A 19,849-nucleotide genomic window follows, 5' to 3' on the forward strand; every position below is an offset into this window, starting at 1 on the left:
GCTGAAAGACATTGTTTTGCTTTTTGAAGAATTTGTCTGTGCTTCTTAATACACGCCAGGATGTCCAGTAGGTTGTTTAAAATTGAAAGTATGACTTACACCACTGTTGAAGCAAATATTGGCTTGGTTGATGTTCATCACTGCAGTAGGCCATCCTATTCCTTTAGTCACTTGAAAGGGATGAATTAAGAGAAAGACAAGTACTGCAGTAGCAGACAAATTTTTCTTTCATACTGTTCAGGAACTTGCACTCCAGTATGGGATTATGATGTAAAAAAAGTATATGCAACAAAAACCAACCAAACAAAAACTCAACAAAAAAGCCCCAAACAACAAAAAAACCCCAAACACCAACAAACAAACCAGTATGCAAAAAAACCCATGTTCAGGTGTTTTGCTTGAATCTTCTAAAGAGGAATATCTACCATAAAAACTAATCACTGAGCTAAAGGACAGAGGGGATTTCATGGTTTTAAAATTGACTGATATTGGAATTTTGGCCATTGGAATTCTGGATATTGGAAAATTGACAGGCTGTAGGCTAAACTAACATTAGGAAATTTGGATCAACTGAAGAATTTTCAAGTTCTGAAAGACTGTTTATAAAATAAAAATATTGACAAGTCTTTTATAGCTCACTGAGCAGAGCTCATATCTGTTGGGATTATATTGCCAGAGATGAGTTTGCAGTTTGCTTGTGTTATTTAAAATGCTCGGAACTGGTTTGCTTTAAGATGTTGTAAAGGGCTATTTTACATTTTGCTATAAGGAAGTAGGGGAAAACATCTTTGTCATTAGAAGCAGTTTCCAATCTCTAAAGTGGGCATTTGGGGTATCTTTTTTGTTCTCTGGAGTACATAATTAATATTTGTATTCCAACAATTCTCAATCTCTGTGAAAACAAAGGATTTTGAAAACCTATGTGTAATGCTCATGTGCATCTAAAACAAACTTACATATATTGCTGCGTTCGTGTTGTACCCAAACGTACATGGCAATTGGGGTGTTCCAGGCCCAGCATTATTTCCTGACTGATAGTATAAAACAGACCAGCTTTCAAAAGGAAAGAATGATTTGTACAGACTCTCAGCCCAGCAAGGCACATGAGTAAGTTCCTAGGTGGAAAGGGTGTGAACTGCTCTTGTGGCTTCAGTGAAATTAGTTTAGTTCCTTAAGTTATGTACAATGTTGATCAGTTTGTTGAAGATAGTCCTAATGTGGTTAATATGAACAAGTTTGAGCTCTTAACACAGCGACATAAGTGTTTGCTTACAATGGCTCCTGCTTTCAGTGAGGTTAAAGAATGTTGCACTTCTCTGTGAAAGTTATCATAGCTACCTGACATTTCTAGTACAGCATCTTTTTTGGACTGGCTCTGTGTATAGCCAGGATTCATTTTGCTGCTTCCAACTTTAGCCAAATGTTCTCTGCAGTTCAGTATGACATTTCAGTTATTACTTCAGAAACCTGAAAGGTTTAGCAATATTGCAGATTTCCATCTTTCCTAACATTTTGGCCTTCATACCGAGGATGCAGTCACTACGTTTTGACAACATATTTTACATTTCATTTTCCGTGCAGTGTTTTATTAGATTAACTCAGATAGGAAGAATGGCTTCACATTTATCATGAGTGACTTGCACATTCAGTCAAACACTGTGTGATATTGAGTAGTTTAAATCTCCAGTGTATGAACTGTAAATTAACATTAAAGGCCTCTCTTAACATCCATTACTCTGTTTAAACAGTCATGCAGAATTATTAGTTACAAGTAATTTCTTCTTGAATACAAATATATCATCTGTTCTAATGCTGTCTTAGCTCTTGATCTGCATGTCATGAAGAGAATATCCTAAAATTAAGAAATGGCAGGGCTGAATACTGAAATGGATAATTGAGACGTATTGCCATTTAGTACAAGTTTCAAGTTTGCTTGCAACTCAAGTTACCAAATTTACTAAGAGGTAATGATACTCTCTTTGGTGAGCATGGTCCAAGAGGCTAAATAACCATCCTGCTGGGACTATTGATTCAGTGTTTTGATAGTCTTAGCATAAAAATCTGACCTGTGAAGTTGTTAAAGACGCACTCTTCTGTTGCAAGGGATGACTTTCTTTACTCAGTGAAGTAGCCCTTTTAGGCAACCAGGTACAACAGTGTGGAGAGTATTCACTACAGACTTTTTTCTTTTGATAAACAGAGAATTTCAGACTCCAGAGCTCTCCATTTATCACATTGCCCAAGTGTGAGCATCTTGGACATAGGCACGATAAATAAATCAGCAAAAACCCCACAGAGTATGCTACAGGATGCATTTCAGAGTGGAATCAAAAAGCAGAACTGTTGGTGAAGAGCTTGTCATTTCCAGTTCATGTAGCAGCTGTGAAAAACATCTTAGCATCTTCATAATACTGCAGCAGTTTATCGATTTGCACTATAAGTACTAGGATTTCTGCTTCCTAAGGAGCTTAGGAAGCCCAGTGACATGCACTCAATACTTCTGAAGATTGAAATGGGAAACTATGGCTACTGAAATCTGTACTGTTAGCACCCATCCATGATAATACTTTCTTACTGTTTTTCTACATACTCACCTCACTGCAGTGTGTCTCTACCTGCTTCTCCTGCTTCCTGTTACCTTTGCTGACTCTTACTGCATGCTTTGAGGTGCACAGTGCTATACAGTAAAACCTTACCTCCTCATCCCTTCTTGCAACCTGCTGTGCGTATTTTTCCAACCTCATGTAGCTAAACAAGGCAAATTAGGGAGCTGGAAATTCATTAGTTCTTTTCAGAACTTGTGATCATGCCTGAATATTACTTGTTTTAAGCTACATGGGGATTAAGATCTTTTGAAGTTACTTGATTAGTGTTTAGGGAAAATTAAATGCCAGTTTAAGCTTCTGGTCTTTTGTAACAGCATATAGAACTCCAGCATTCAAATTTATGCTTAAAACAGCTGTTATAGAGTCATATTTAACCAGAAATTAATTAGCCTGGAAAAAAAAAAGACTAAAACTTGATTATATTTAAGTTTGTATTTCAGTTTCCATCTGTGGCGAAATCAAAACCTATTCAGCCTTATGATCATTCATGGAGATAGCTTAATTTTTATTCTTATAGATTTCAAATTTCTTGCTTATTGTCTTTATATATTAAAAATGACCTTGTTTTAAAATTCGTCATGTTTTAACTTTCTTAGTAGGACCATTATCATGCACAACTAGTTGAAACTTCTGCAGTGAAAAAAGGCACATGCTCTAGTAACAGAAGCGTGGCTTTGTCCCTGTATTTGCACGGCTTATCTGATCTGTGCAAAAGCTGATCTGTGTTGATGCTTAATAATAGCATATGGCAGCTGGCTGTATGTAATGGCTGATCAGTTGTTACAATTAATACATTTATACCTAAGATATCCTTGTTTTTCTATACCTAATGCTCACTGTACCCATCACTAGTGTGATACTGAGTGCCCTGCATAGATAGAGAGATAGACAAGCATCCACGAAGCAGTCTCGGATATAGCTGTTTTGCAGAAATATTTGATGAGAAACAACTCTCCTCAAGCAATAAAACCTGAAGCAGTTGACTGCTTAAATTGAAGTATACATTTGAAGTGATCTTAAAAAAACAATAAAACTTTTCCCAGCATGTAAGCTTTGTGTGCTGTGAGGCGGTCATGCCAAATGCCTTTTGGAATAACTGCGGTATAAATAGTGGTCATGCCCATTCTGTGCAGCAATAAAAGGGTGTCTGTTGCTGATTATGTAGACATCAATGTCTTCTACTATCAATATTCACTTTGTGGCAGTCTGGTGCAACCCTAGATAAATTAGGCTATAAGGTGCTTTTAGAAAGCAAATGTTGGTCTGTCAGGAAAAGTCTATGCTTTAAGCTTGAATGAGCTTAACCTGTCAAGACTGAGGTGCCTGCAATGCATGTTTTAAATATTTTTAGTTCACATACTCATTGGACAAAGAATCTTCTGCTTCTTCCTTATAACTGTAATAGCTACTGCATTAGTAGCTCTCTGTGGATCTGCTCAGGAACAGCTGTAAAAGTGCTGTCATCATGGCAGCATGAAGATGTTAGGAAGATTTTTGTTCCAGCTGACTAAAGTCTACAAGTAACATTCAGAGGTCTGTGTATGTGTGAGGGGCATGATACAGTCAAGCACTAAGACAAGACTGTAAAGAATTTAGTGGGCTGGTAATGCCTACATCTTCTTATCAAAACCTGCTGCAGTTGAAAAGCTTGCGTCTTGTAGGTACAGGGATGATGATAAACCCTTACCTGGGGGGAGCAGGTATTTAGTTGGTAAAATTTAATTTCTCTTTGAGTTTTGTGCTTAGTACATTTTCTAGCTTCATGTTCACATAACAGCATCCCTTATTTTTTTGTTTTAGTTTTATTTCTTGTGATTAACATTACACTATTTATGCTAATGAATTCATCTGGGGTTGATGTGCAGTGTGTTCAAGCTGGAGTTTGTACCCTCCTAATCCTAGGTCTCCTTCATGAATATCTTCCTTGCCTGTAGCCTGGGTAGAACCTGTTCTGTCCCACACTGGCATGTGAGCAGACGATTCATAGTTTTCAGTCAATTCATCATTATTTATGATATAATCTGTGTCATCATCCTTCAGTTGATCCTGCATTCAAACAAAGAAAAAATCAGTGGAAGGAAGACTCTTGAGAAGGAATTTTGTTAAAGCTTAAATGGAGAACAATTCTAAAGCAATTCCACTTTCATCTCATTATTTGATTATTTTTTCAGGTATTAATTTACCACCTTGATGTTGATTTAAAACAAACAATTGCTTACCATATTCTGTTTTCCAGCAGTGTTGAGAAACATAATCTACCCTTCAGATCTTAAAGATATAATTTCAGTCTTAAAATATCACTCATGCAGCCAATTCTTTAAGCACCTGACTGAATTATTTTCAACATGTCACTCATGTTTGAATCTCTTGCAGTATTACTGGCCATTCTTGAAAATGCAACAGTGTACCTTCTGAGACCTCTTATCCATTACCCTGAAGAGATTGTGTAATGATGAGCCTTGAAAGTAATAGGCTTTGGAAAAGGGAGTTTACCAAAGTGTTCTGTTGAGGATGGCAGGGTTTGGATTATACCTTAAATAAAATTAAGCAAAGTGGGTACTTACATCATATGCACTGGGGCTGGTCAGAAGCCTGGCAACAGGATTACACCATTCAGGTAGTGTCGTTGTAAGTGGTGGACCAGCATGGGTTAAGATAGGTTTTAGGTATCTGTAAAGTTTGTTAAAGAATATTTCTTATAGAAATATTGTTACTAACATGTTTTTCTAGTACACAAAGAAATCCCTTTTTAAATAAGGGAATCATCTAACTGAATGGAAACAGAAAATACCATCTCTTTATCCATCCGTTACTGCAGACCTTCACCTGTCATCAGAGTTGTCTAATGTTTTTCAGTAACAACAAGCCAACCCGCACACCAAACCAAGCAAAAAAACCACTCCTCATCCTGCTCAAAACCAAACCCCCAAACACAAAATAAACCCCCAAATATTTTGATGCTCAAAGTGTGTTACATTCTGAGGGCTATTGGAATGGCTGATGGGGATGCGTTGTGGAATACTAAATGCAGTAGGAAGTGGAAGAGAGGAAATGTGTACTAGATTATCCTGTTTACTATTATCATCTATTGTTTGCTGTAAGTGTTTAACAGGAAACAAGTTAAGATGCAACTGTATCAGTTGCTTTGTGTAAGAACAGTAGCGAACACTTTCTGAAACATACTCAGCCTTTTGTAAAATCAATGCATTTTTCTTCAGTAGGCAAAGAATATTTTGGCTAATAAATTTATCGCTGGGAGTGTGTATAAGTTATGCACAACACTGGCTTTTCCACATTCAATGTATTTATTTTACATTTCATATGTCAATGCTTCTTTCTATAAAATTATGTTACTATGTTAGGAACAGGCTTTAAGCTATTGTCTTGCACCTATCTTTCCAATATTTTAATCCAAAGGTGCTTTATTGAGATAAAAGAAAAACCTGCTCATCTTGAACAATTATATCATCCTCATATCTGGCAATAACCACTTTCCCATGAGTCCCTCAAGTTGACTTATCTTCTCTGCTACTTTTACTTGCAAAATAATTTTCAGTGTTCTTAGGAAGCAAGTCTGTCAGCTATTTTTGCTGTTAAGGAAAATTTGCTTTATTGATTGCTGTCCTGCTTTCTCTCCCCTGCTCCTTTCTCTTGCTTGCTTTCTTGTGCTTTCTCCCTCACACTTTCTGCCTCCTTAAAGAAGGAGGGAACAAATGTAAAACAGCAGTGGTTAGAGCTCTGCATCAATATTGTAGAAATACTGAGTAACTAACAGTGAGTCCTAACCATTCCTGTGTCTCCTTTTCTTTATTGGTTGTTTATGGTATCACTGTTTTACTCAAAGTACAAATTCTGTATTCTGAGAAATGCTATGTAAAATATATATCCTAATGATCTTGGTTACAGATTGAAAGGCTTAACAACTTGCTCTGCTATCCTCTATGCTATAGCCATGTAAGTTCTATAGTATCTGGTGTGGTTCTACAGTATTTGTGCATTTTTTATTTTTTATTTTTAACTGAATCTGTCAGAAAATTGTACAATTCCTTTGTCCGAGGTCTCATACTGAGTTAGTGTGAATTAAAAAAAATATTGTAATACTTTAATTTAAATTCTTATCAGGTGATGATCAGGGTGGAATCTCATTAAGTCAAATTGTAATTAGGAAGTTTAGATCCTCTTGCTTCTGAAAGAATAAAATCAAACAAAAAAATCCTTTTCTGATCAACTCCCAATTTTATTTGAAATCTCTGAAGGGCCAAACAGTTAAGAACTGTTATTAAAAGCTATATGTGAAAGCTGTCATAATTGTTTTCATCATTTCAGAAAAACATACTTTCATTTCTGGTTTTGTAATTAGGAGCCTAATTTCGGATTTTTAATCTTTGGAAATATTGTCTTTGTTAGTACAAACAACCTGGATTGTTTGAACTGAGTTGTCAGACCCAGCCTGAAAAATACAGGCTTATAATGGAAGTTTTGTATGATTATACTGAATTCCATCTGCTCTGTTCTTTTATTCTCTTAGAACAACTAACTGAAGATGAATATTCCTCTACACTTCCTCCTTTACCCTGATGTTCACGGGGATAGGTCTTAAGCTAAGCTGCCTTTTAACTTTGTAGTGAGCTTTTCCACCTCATAGTAAAAATTGGAGTCCTGTTTTCTTGCATTCTTGCACGGAGGCCAGCACTAAATCAGATAGGAATAAGGTGTGCATTCTGAAACAGGCAGTCTACTTAGCCACCACAGTAGTCTTCAGATTTTTTTGAGACACCACTACTTTTAGTGCACCTGGTGTGCTTAATTTGTTGCCATATGTGTACGCTGGTGTTCTTGAGTGATGGCTTTATTTTGGGCTGCAGTAGGTCCTCCAATTCCCCTTTTCCTGCATGTACTCTAACACATTCATCGTGTGTTGTCCATGCTTCTGCTTTGAGGCCTCTTGGGGTGCAGTTTAAAGTGAAGACAGTTTTCTTGTGCTTGTTGTGATGCTTCTGATTCTGCAATGAATTATTTATCTCTTCATTCCTTACTTAACTAGCTACTATTCAGCCTGCTAAAGGGACTTAAATTCCACTGTCCTATTTTTCATTGTTTTAATAACCTATGCCTTAAACGTTTTCTCCTTATTGTTGACACAGTTGCTTTATGGTATTACAGGTATAATCACATCATTCAGTGCAGCATGAAAGAGGAATTCTAATCCATGTGCAGTGCTGGCATTTCAAAAGTATATCAGACTTGGGTCTATAGCATTTTAAGGCTGGCAAGAAGTCTTATCACACTCCAGCTGCTCTGGTTGCATCTCCCAGCATCTCCGTGGAGAAATTATTTAAATAGTGTAATATAAAAAGGTAAATTTTACATTAAGGCTGCTTTAAAAATTGGAGGAAAATAAGTATAAACCTCAGCATAACTCATAAATTACTGCTGAAGTAAACTCATGCCTTCCTAAGTCATGGATAGGGAAAAGATAGCAGGAATATATTTCATCAGTCATCCCACTTCTAGATTTGCACTTCAGGCTTCCATCGGCCAAGCAGCCCATCTGCATAGCTCAGCTTCTACACTAATAATATAATATAATATAATATAATATAATATACAGTAATATACTGTGTTAAACATTAATGTTATAAAGGTGGTATCTTCCAGTTGTGGCTTAAGCTCAGACAGCAACTAAGTACCATGCAGCTGCTTACTTTGCCCTTTCTCCCAGTGGGATGGGGAAGAGAACTGGAAAATAGGTAAAACCCTGTGGGTCGAGATGAGAACAGTTTTTAATAAGTGTGAAATAAAAGTAAAATATAATATAAATAGAAGGAAATAGAAAGGAAGCAATAAATCCTGACACCTTCCCCCCCCAAAAGACCCAATTCAAAACAACAAACCCCTAACAAACAAAAAAACCCAGAACACAGGTGATGCACAATACAATTGCTCACTACCCACTGACCAACACCAAGCCAGACTCAAGCAGTTATCAGTCCTTCCTGGCTAACTCCCTGCAATTTTATATACTGGGCATGATATGCTCTGGGATGGAATATCCCTTTGGCTAGTTTGGGTCAACTAGCCTGTCTCTGCTGCCTCCTGGCTTCCTTTGCTCCTCCTCACTGACAGAGCATGAGAGGCTGAAAAGTCTTTGGTCAGGGTAGGTGCTACTTAGCAAAAACTAAAACATCTCTGTAATATCAACATTATTCTCGGACTAAAGCAAGAAGCAGCATTGTACCAGCTAAGAGGAAAATGAACTCTATCCCAGTCAAAACCAGGATGCTTCTAGGTTGGGAAACTGAATTCAAGATGCCTGTATATGCACATGTATAGAATTTTAGTCAGTTTGCAGTACTGGCATATTAGTGTGCCTTACTTTCTTAATCAAATAACAATTTTCCCATTGATTCACCATATCTGCAGTCTTCCACTGTCAGTTCACGTGCCGAGAAATGTTTACTCTGAGTCCTCTCATTGATATTTGAACATCCCTTTGTCCAGGCAGATTGTCTTCCCTTGCCACTAGCTAGGCACCTCTCCCATCCTGTCTCACTGACATCAGACTCAACACATAAATCTGCCTACCCCTTCCATGTACAGCTTCAATCTCTTTTGGGTTTGACTCCATATGATGTCCTCTTCTCTCCTGCCCAGCAATAAGCAAAGAAGGCAATGCCATTGTAGACAAGACAGTTGGTAAGTGTCTGAGCAACGTAACTTAGCTGAATCACAGGCAAGTTGTCTGATGGGGCTGATGAGGCTGAGCAATTCATAGAGGGGCTGTGAGAGGGTACAGCATGTTCAATAGCAACAGGACCTTCAGAATCTAGCTCTTGAAAATTAGTGTGTTTTTTTTTTTCTTAAGTGTACAAATAGCCAATTTTTCAAAGTTTCACAGTGTGATCTAGTTTAGGCTAAATGGCAAAAGGCATCTCCAGGGTTGAATATGAGGCTTTTCCTCTAAGTGCAATGTGTTTAACAATAATCCAATTGTCTGAAACCTCTGTGGTGGAAACTTTCCAGGCTTTTCAAGTATTGGGTAATATTGGTGAGAAACACTACTGCCAATAACCATATTGCCAAACATTTAGGATTTCCATTATGCAGGAAATTTTGAGATTTCAAAATAGTTTTTGTGTCATGTCAGAACGGAAAAAATTGGAATCTCAAAATTTCTGTTCTTATAGCCAATAAGCATCAATTACTGCACTGTTGGTAAAAATCAGTATTTATCCTTTTGATAAAATGGCACTAGCATGTTCAAACAGAAAAAAAAAAAATCTGGCAGAAACATCGTGGTTATTTTGAGTCAGACCTAAAGGAGGTTCACTTTTCTTCTGTTGGAGGAACTGATTCCCAATCCAGCTGTGGCTCTGCTGAAGAGTATAATAGTAAGAGAAATAACTTGCAGCTGAGGGGATGGGGACAGACAAAACCCAATGACAAATACCTCACAACAACAACAACAACAAAAACAACCAAAAGCAAACATCTGCCACACGCCCCACCAAAGCAGACAATGTGGCCACTGTTAGAAATATGTATAGCAGTTGTGCTTCAACTCAGAACCCTGTATTGGCCCAGGAGGTGTTTGCCTTTTGCCTCATTGCATAATGGGGGCTCTGTAACTCAAGGTAATCCCATCCTCCCTTCCTGCCAATATGCTCATGCTATTATATTTACTGTTACATATAGTGGGTTTTTCCAGAGACTATATTCCTATTTCAAACTGTGCTATAAATACACTTTTGTTAAAAATACGTTATTTAATATTCTATTGCTAGGTGTGATGTTTCTGCTGTAGGCATAAGAGGTACATTTCACCATTCCCAGGATCCTTTGTGAAATTTTTCTTAAGATTTCTTGAGGTTTACAGCCTTTTATTTTAAAGTGTCCCTTTCATGAGTATTTTTATTTAAGTCTGAGTCTGTTATTTTTTTTTTATGAGTTTCATATTACTCTTTGTATGTAAGAAAAGTATCAAAGAAAAGATGTCACTTCTATTTGTCTCTTAAAGAGAATTATTATGGTATTAGCTATGTGATAGTCTAAAGAGCAAACACTTCCATTTTATCATCTGGCTAAGTCTTGCACGTGGCTGACCCCTGCTAACAGCTGAGATTATTCAGTGACTTTATACAACAGCTTGTGTGCATGACTGAGCTGGTAAGGCACAGAGACATCTCCAGGTTTTAAGTGCATGCACAGCAGAATAAAAATGCCCCCAAAAGGAGATTATTTTCAAGGGGACTCTCTTCCTGACTTGCACAAGAGAGGGTGTTATTTTTTCATATACCATGGAATTTTGTTCAGAAGGTGGGGAGTGATCAGTGTAGACTAGTTGAAGAGTGCAGGCATGGTTATATTAGATTTGGTAGAATAACAGGTATGCTATTGTAAGTACCATAGCATCTAATGTCACTTAACATATAAATATAATCTAATCTGTCCTATGGAGAAAGCTGAGAAGATATTACTGAATCTGGTATAAATGATATTTTGACTTGCAGTTGTTACTAGTAAATTCTGCTCTAGTTGCTTGTGGCTTTTTTCTCTTTTTATGGAGTCGATAAAAAGAAAAATCCTGCTACTGTATAACTTAAATACTAAACACCCAAGGATAAATGGAATCATACTGTAGTCCTGCAAAGTCAAATCATCAGGTCTTCTTCCATTTCCCCTGTTTTTTAAAGATTCATTCTTTCTATGTTTGGCTTTCTCATGTCTGAGATTGGGGAGGGTGGATGAAAATCAGTGGTAATAAGAACAAGTTCAATGCATCCTTAGCAAAGCCTGTCTGTCAGATTCTTGAGCCAGATGTTATGTCAGACCCAAAAAATTAACTCTGGCTTTTATGTGGAATATGGCTAAAAATTTGCTGCTTTCAACTTTGAAACTGGAAGCATTGTAGAGATGTGGGCAAAATGGAGGAAGTTAAAAGAACTGATCTTGGTCAGATCTTTGTATACATAAGTAGCTGCAGAGAAGTGGCTTGCTCTCTAGTATGTTCTGATTAAAATGTCTGGGGTATCTACAGACCATGGTCTTCTAGTTGTGAGCTCACTGATGCAGAGAGGAAAATTGAGATATCTTCCTGAAGTTATTTGAAGTCTATTATGTCCCAAATATAACACCTCCATGAAAAGAAAAAATCTGAGGCATAAATGGAGACTTGCTTATATAATTTGATGAGTGGTTAATGAAGATACTCTTGAAAATAGAAGTATAGGGGAAGCCAAAGGATAGAAGAATACTCACATAAGTTTCAAAATGAATATATGAACAGGCACTAATGTCAGACAAATTAATGTCAAAGAGCTTTGGAGGATGCAGGCTATGCGAGGCAGCTAAAGTGAAGAGGAAATTACCTCCCTGACAACAATTGTATAATAACAAGAAAATGACCATCCACTGAACAAGTAAAACCCCAACCAAAATGCAACCAACAACAACAACAACAAAATTGGACCACCAGGGACACATAGGAGTCAATTACACACACAATGAAGACAGAAGACTGAGGTAGTAGTTGGCATTGATAACAGGCATGTGACTTTTCAGAAATATGTGTGTTTCTCAAGGTTGATATCACTTGTAGGGTTAATCTCCCCTATCTTCAGACAACTTATAGTAGGATATCTGAAAGAAATCTAGTCTCCGAGTCTTAATTGTTCATCAGTAAAGAGAAATGGCCGAATGCCAAGGCAGTTATTCTTATCTTGTGGTGCTGGAGTTGGAAGGAATTGAAACTGGGATGAGTTTATTTCCCTTTATTTTGACTATAGAAGAGGCTGAACAACTAGATAAGTCTTAAATGGCTAATAATTAAGTATCTAAAATTTGGTGAAATTAATCTAATTTCAGGACATAAGAAAGTAGGACCCCTGAAGCAAAATATAAGAAACCAAACACATCCTCCTCCATACCAAGGAAACTAGGAGTTTATGAAAGGCATCCACTTTCGCAATTAGGAAATACTGTATTAAATGTATTTAGAAGAAAAGAAGTTAAAAGATCATGTTAAACTAGGAGTGTATGAAAGGCATCCACTTTTGTAATTAGGGAATACTGTATTAAATGTATTTAGAAGAAAAAAAGTTAAAAGATCATGTTAACTTCTCTGTAATCCTTATGGCATCAAAGCCAGCAACAGAAACAAGGACTTTAAAATAATTAAGCTTGTGAAAACCTGAATGACCATGGAGTTAATAAAAAGAAATTTCACCTCAGAGAAAACTTAAAGATTTCCTGGCATGTTTGAAGGCATAGAAAATTTTTCAGGATGTTGCAAAACTGGCCTACCCATAGGTTCGCAATAGGGTTTCTTTTCCTGCAGAAAATGAACTTCTGCATGTGCATGTGGTACATCTTTAGCATGATTACAAAATTGGAGATGCCATTGGCATTAGTAAGCTAAAGTATTACATTAGAAAGGATGAACAGTGGTGTGACCTGGCTGTTCATAGACCCTTAAGGCCTTTAAAAAAAGACTCTGATGCCAGCTGCCTGAGATGAGATCACTTTCAAGCTCTTCACATGAAGTGTATTCATTGTATAAAACACTTCAGCCCTGGTACTGGCACAAAGAATGAATGTAGAAGAGCAAGGTAGGGATTTCTGCACTCCCTGTGGAAGATTGTTTCATGAGTGTCCTTGGCATCACCATCTGCCTGAGAAGCATTTCAGAAAACAGATGTGTGAAGAACAGGGACTGGCAGCAGTTATATACCTTGCTAATGACAGTCTAATACTAAGATGCAGGGGTAGTAGACTTTAAAGATTAAATGCAATGAAGAACATGTACAAATAATTTTTGGTCAGATGAATTACTTCTATTGCATCACAGAGGAAGAGAAAAAAGTCTGATCCAAATAAAGTGAAAGCTATAAAGCTTTTAAAAACATCTCATCAGTAAATTATATCGGGTACAATGAACTTGCAGCTACTAAGACAGGTGCTGAGAATTGCAATGGTTGCAGTGTCTCTACTCTTGGAGAGGAGAACCAGGAGGATGGGGAAAGGAGTGGGTAGTGAGAAAATAATGTGAACAGGACTTTCCAAACAAGAAGGGCATCATTTGGCTCAAACTAAAAATACTACAGTGAAAGCAAAGCAATAAAATGGCTGCTACAACTTTGTAAGTAACAGCTGGAGTAATATTCTTGCTGGTGACATGGTGACATGGACTGAGAGTTAAAGCCAGTGCACCAAAATTATACTAAAATAGGAAAATAATTTTTGGCATTTTTCAGAAAGTCAGATAGTTCATCATTACATAGGTACAGCTGCACAATAACAGTTAAAATAGTTCACAGATCTGTAGAGACTGTTTTTGACAAATCTACAACTTCTGCATTGCAAAGAATCAAAGGATGCTCTCAGTTATGGTGCATATGATCCCCTGTGAGAAAATCCTGTGGGGAATTATTGTTCGAAAATTTCATTGCAGGATGAGCTATGAAATTGGAGGAAGGCTTGGATAAACAATGTGCCTTCTGATGCTTTCAAAGATGCTAACAAAATCAAAGAAACAAAAGTGATAATTCACTGAATCTTTTATGAGAGAAAAATAAAGGTCAGCTGTGTAAAAAATAACAGAACCTCTCTTCCTCTACTGGAAGACTATAGAATAAAGCGTAAATAAGAAGATGGGTGTCATGCCAGAAAGGAAAACAGTAGCTCTAAAGAAAATGAATTCTGAAAGGTTTTCTGAGGACTGGTTGGTACAGTAGTGAAGATCGACCAGAGAGCTGTATTCTTGGCCCAGTATGAGTGTACAAACAGATATGTGTATCCCTATAGAACACAAAAGCAGGGAGCCAAGGTGACTTCTGCTGGGTGAAGCCCATGACAAAGCTGCCAGCAACAGGGTAACATATATAATGTGTTTGTGAAAATATATTCTCGCTTATTTGTACAGCTGTGAGAAACAACACTTATTTCAGATATGGAAGTAGGTTCAAAACCTGTGACAAGATCAGGATGTGGTTTAACACTTTTGCAGAAGAGTGTTTTACTCAGTAATATGTTGTACTTCTGACCAGTTAAGTAATGAGTAAGAGGTGCTGGGAGTGACTTAAAAAAAGCAGTCTCTTAATCTCCCTATGCTGAGCTGAGCCACTGAGAGAAGGATAGCTTTAGTAAAGCTTTGTTAATAGAAAGCTTGTTTAATTTAATATATGCTCTGAGAATCACTACCCCTGTGAGCAGATTGGTCCAGAGATTACACCTTCAGATTCTCCAGCAGCTTTTTCTAGTGTAACCCATGTTATAAGCACAATTAGCTAGCTGGATAAAGTTAGAAGTCCTAATAGGTTTGTGAAGAAAGCACATCAAGAAGTGGAGGGCTCAGTGCTGAGGAAGTGAATACATTGCACCCAAATAGGTTCCACTGTAATCCAAAGAAAGCAGCCTTCTGGCAAGGCAGATCTTCCCTTTTGCAAAGATACCTTAAACCAGAGAAAGACTAGTTAGCATGCAAATTTCAATGCAAAGAACAATTGAGGATAATCAACTATGGCAGATATCCTAGGGAAAATGAAACTACTAAACAAGGATAACAGCAGCTTTTGAACTGCTAGGAGTGAAATAAATGTGAGGTATTTATCCTAACATTACAGTTTAAAATTCTAAAGAGGTAAACTGGGATATTTTGTTTAGGAGCAGTAGCAGATCAAAGTAACAATACAGAGACTACATACTGAAAGAGGTCAAACTGACTTGATCAGCAGAGAAGTTTGTCAAATATAAAACATAGGAAAAGCTATCACTAGCCTTCTAGTTAGGATAGTTCAACTCACTGCCCCATCACCATTCTAGTCTGGAGGGAGGTAACTGCACAAAAGGCTTTCCTGAGAGCCTGTAAATGCTACAGAGAAGCATGCCGAGTGAGGACAGAGTGCTGTCATGGAGGAAGTTGAACATGCATGATGTTGGAGGGTGGGTGAGTAGGGTGTCAACAAGACAGATTTCTGCAAATATGACAAATGACTTTTATAGCTGGTTAGAAATATAGTTGTGCAAATGTGGAAAAATAAGTATTTTTTTACTAGAGTGAAGATATGAAGGGGACAAATCTTTGCAAAACTATGGTATTCCAAATAAGAAGCTCCAGGAGAATTTCTGCGCTTTTCTCCTGTTTTACTACGTTTTTAAAGAAATGTGGGAGCATAATGAAATTAAAAAGCACTCACTTTCAGGCAATCAGAAAGATGTATGATTTTTAAAGCAGGTATTCAAGGCTCAGCAATCATTGCCTGAAGAAATCATGGGGTCTGGGATAAAAATCTGATACAGTAACACAATTACAGCTGTGCGAGCTGAGACAACAGGGGTGTCAGACGTTAGGCCCTTGGGAGGGGTGAGGGCATTCCCCCACTTTTTTCTGTACAACCCCAGGAGAGGTAATTTGAGGATTTTATTTCTTCCATCTACTGCTGGAACATCAGCATGATGGTAAATAATAGATCTGCTGCAGTAGGAGGAAATCTGTGCTCTGCTAATGTTGTCATTGCTGTGTTTGGCTAAAATATAAAATGCTTTTGTAATTTTTTTTTAATGGATTATTTTCACATGCTATTAGAGATGTTGCAGGTCAGGCACCAGTTTCAGAAAGGTTAAGCTGGTTTCTTTAAGCTTGCCTACCTCATGTCTAATAGATTGTTTCCAGTGAAAAATTCTGAAAACAGATTAAGAAAGATATTTTTGATTTAAGTTGGCACCATTCTCTTCTATTTGTTGGCACAATATACTGTGCACATGTACCAATTCTGGCACTGACTCAAATACAAGCAATAATAGAGGTGGGGAAAAGTACAGTGCAGCATGAATGAGCATGAGGTTTTCTCATTCTCTGTGTTCCATTAGACGGAGAGGTCAGTTATTGGGGTTCTTGTCACAAGTTACTCGTAATACAAATGCCAGCTGTACTGTGCATCAGCAAGTGTAGCTGCTCCATGAATGTGATTTTGTTAAGAAACATATTTATTGAGATCACTGCTTTTCTTTTCCTTTCCCATTTCTGGCAACTCCTCCACTCAACTCCTAATCCAGATCTGATTTAAAAACTGTTTGCTGCCCAGATTTCACACTAATGGCTAGTTTCAAAATATCGTCACATTTTAGTTGATTTGTATTCAAAAGCCTAACTCTTTGTGAAGTTATGCTCAATTTATTTCCTTTTTTTCACAGCTTTTTTTTCTTCCCCCACATAAAATTGGCTAAATTGGCTTTTTTTTTTTTTTTTCAGAAGTACAGCCTATTCTGATTCAGTGAACTTAAAAATTATTGCTTGGCTGTTGATGACAGGTTTTAGAGGGGTCAGTAGAAAACTGGATATTTGATAATTTCACCACTGTGAAACCTCTGATAATAAAGTATGTGGATGATGCAGGACTAGAACATGAGGACATAGCAGTCATGTAGGCATACCTTGATTTCCTAGTAAACTGGTCTCATTAAAACATATTTCCTCTAATTATATTCCTGAAAATCAATAACCAAGGAGGGCAAGATTCCCTGCAGTGCTTGTGGGTTGTAGTGCCATGACTTCTCATGAGCTCTGAGAGAAGTGATGCATGCAAACAGTGAGTAGACAACAAAAGTGGTGTGCCAGTGCTTCTGTATTAGACACTAGTGAGATCAGTTCTGGAATGCCATGCCCAGTGTGGTAGTCCATGTTTTAAAGTAGTTTCCAAGAAGCTACGAAGGATATAAGAAAGCAGGAGCCCTCTCATTCTTCCCAGAAAATACTAAAAATAAAGGAAAATGTAAAACAGTGATTTAATGAACTTTTGAATTTTTTTTCAAGAAAAAATGCATGATACTGGAATGTTTATTTTTAAAAGATAAATGCAGGCTATAAGCTAAATCTGTGCTAAAAGACACAAACCAGATGTTTTAACAGTGACTAAGCACTGGAATATATTCCTAAGGGAAGCAATGAACTCTCCATTGCTGGTATCTTCTCATCAGGAATGGATGCTTTTCTAATTTCTGGTATCCTTTAGATCACATAAGTTTCTGAAATCAATGCAAGATGAAATTTAAGTCTGATGCCCCAGAGTTCAGACTTGATAGTTTAAAAGGCCTTGTGCAGCCTCAAATTTAAATTTTATGAATTCAATTAATTATCACCTTAGAAGCTTTTTTACACTAGGAAAATCATAGAAGTGCTCACTGAAGTTATTTCCCTCTGGAACTGCAGCTGGCTTAGTATATGAGAAATATTTAAGCTTTAAGCATCTCTCTTTTTGTATTTATTTTCCTAATTTTTAAATGACTGGTTGTCCCAGGTTATATCAGTGTGACTATACTTGCAAAACCCTGCCTTTCTAGTTGCTTAGCTCTGCTCTATTTAGCTTGCTAATATTCTGTGGAAGCACAGCATCTAAGTTCCTTGTTGTTCTCTACAAGTGGAATAAGTACTGAGGTTCTTGAATGGGTTTTACAATGCTGTATTAGTTTTTTTCTCAATTATTTTTATTAGCTTCAAGTTTGCCAATAACAGACTACAGAGGGCACTTAACACGTTTAGCATCTTGAGAAAATTGCTGTGTGCAAGGTATTTAGATTTAAAGCAATACTGATTTTTATTTATTTTTTTAACTCCTATCTCAAATATAAATGAATACAATTACAGTAATGGACTACTCTGGAAAAATATTTCCATATCACATTGAAGATCTCATGGAAATGGACACCAGTTGAGAGATTTATCTATCTCTGCAGAACTATTAGTATGCTCTGGCTAGGCACAGCATGGTGCATAGTAAAAACATTATCCCAGCCACGATGTGATTAGTGGTAGACAGCTTTCAGAGGGTCAAATGTTTATTTTGTTACAGGTGTCACACAGAGTAGGTGTCCCAGGCAATAGGTACCTTCAGTACTGTCACAGAAGCTAACTTGTTAACTGTGTTAACTTGTTAGCTACGTTGACATAGTCTATGTTAACTAGACTCAATCTTCACAAACATCGTCATGGCAAATGTGTTTAACTGGTGAACAGTAGTAAAATTGCCAGATTGTGGCATTATCTACAATATTAGGTTTTTGTGTGATATCACCCTGGATATCTGGGACCATTCTCTCTCTATGCTTTCATTCCTGTGCTGTCCAGTTCTCACCCTAGTGTTTTGCACAGCCCCTGCTTCTCCTGGGGAAGGAGACTGCTTTTTCCTCTTTACTCACTAGCCGGTGGTGCTACTTCCTCTACTCCCTAAAGAGCCAGGGACAACTAGTGTGTGATCAGCTGGGGATACCAGGGGCCTAGAAAAACAGGAGCAAAGAAGGAAGCTGTGTGGGGGTAAGGTGTTGCAAGTGCCACTGCCCGTGACAGTTTTTTTCCCAGGGACAGATGCTCATCTTCTGGGGAGTCAGTGAGACATGGGAGAGAGATACTAGGTAAGCTCTCCAGAAACCTAATTAGCTACTTATACAGAAGGCTTAATAGTGTAGCAGTAGTTGACAAGTAGCGCATGATGATTTGTGGCTATCGGTATCATGAAAGATGCCTCTCCTTAGTTTCACTTTAGCAACCCAGTTTCCTTTCATCCATCTGCATTTTTGGCATTGCCATGACCCAGATGAGAGATTATGATACCTTTACTAAAAATATATATATTTTTCTTCTATAGCTAATAATTTTATTCCGGAACACCACTAGAGCAGCTCCCACTGCTTTTTTTGGCACGCACACCTCTAGATTACAGACTAGAGTGCTCTGTCTGCCCCTTCCTAAATTATGATTTTCTGTTTTGAAACAGTGGGTGTTATTCTGGATTCTGTCACAGTGGTTCTTGACTATTGCATATCCATAAAAGCATTTTTTGGTCAGGGTGAGGGACTCAGCTTACAATTTCTGTGAGATGCTAAATTAACATTTATAATAAATACCTTTGATTGCTCAGAAAATATTTCTGGGTTTAGATGCCTGACACTTCAGTGAAAAGTCAGAACTTTCCAAGGGCATTTTTTGAAAGCTGCTTTTTCTGTTGAGGGAAAATATTTGACCAGCACAAGTAAGGTCCAACCATATATTCAAATACAGTTTTGTCTGACCTAGGATAGTAGTCAAGGACAGAGAATTATAAATATTTTGGGTCAAGGATGGCTATGTAAGTCTGACCTCAATATGAAGCCAAGTCTTTGAACACCTTTTGAAGGAAAAGGGTAATCTAAGGACATAAAGTTACATGGAAAATTGTATAAAATGCAATGTGTTTTTTAACAAAAGCCGATTG

At 37.4% G+C, this 19,849-nt stretch overlaps 1 protein-coding gene and 1 long non-coding RNA gene across 6 annotated transcripts in view; both read right to left on the bottom strand.

Moving 5' to 3' along the window:
- Positions 1-204: 204 nt before the first annotated feature.
- Positions 205-19,849, bottom strand: part of SLC9A9 (solute carrier family 9 member A9) — a 196,923-nt gene continuing 177,278 nt past the window's right edge. For all 5 annotated transcript variants that reach the window (XM_062603253.1, XM_062603254.1, XM_062603251.1 and 2 more), the window contains 2 exons: positions 5,171-5,276; positions 205-4,652 (listed from right to left, as the gene is read on the bottom strand). In XM_062603253.1, the coding sequence (XP_062459237.1) occupies positions 4,437-4,652; positions 5,171-5,276 (322 nt within the window). In that variant the 3' untranslated portion in view covers positions 205-4,436. The remainder of the gene's footprint in view (positions 4,653-5,170; positions 5,277-19,849) is intronic.
- On the bottom strand, positions 16,831-19,575 carry LOC134155767 (uncharacterized). Its single transcript, XR_009961719.1, has 2 exons — positions 18,541-19,575; positions 16,831-18,507 (listed from the first exon to the last, which is right to left on the bottom strand). It is a non-coding gene; the product is annotated as an uncharacterized LOC134155767 (long non-coding RNA).

Source organism: Pezoporus occidentalis, unplaced genomic scaffold, assembly GCF_034315485.1.
Source record: "Pezoporus occidentalis ecotype Australia unplaced genomic scaffold, CSIRO_AGI_Poc_V1 ctg8, whole genome shotgun sequence".
NCBI lineage: Eukaryota > Metazoa > Chordata > Aves > Psittaciformes > Psittacidae > Pezoporus > Pezoporus occidentalis.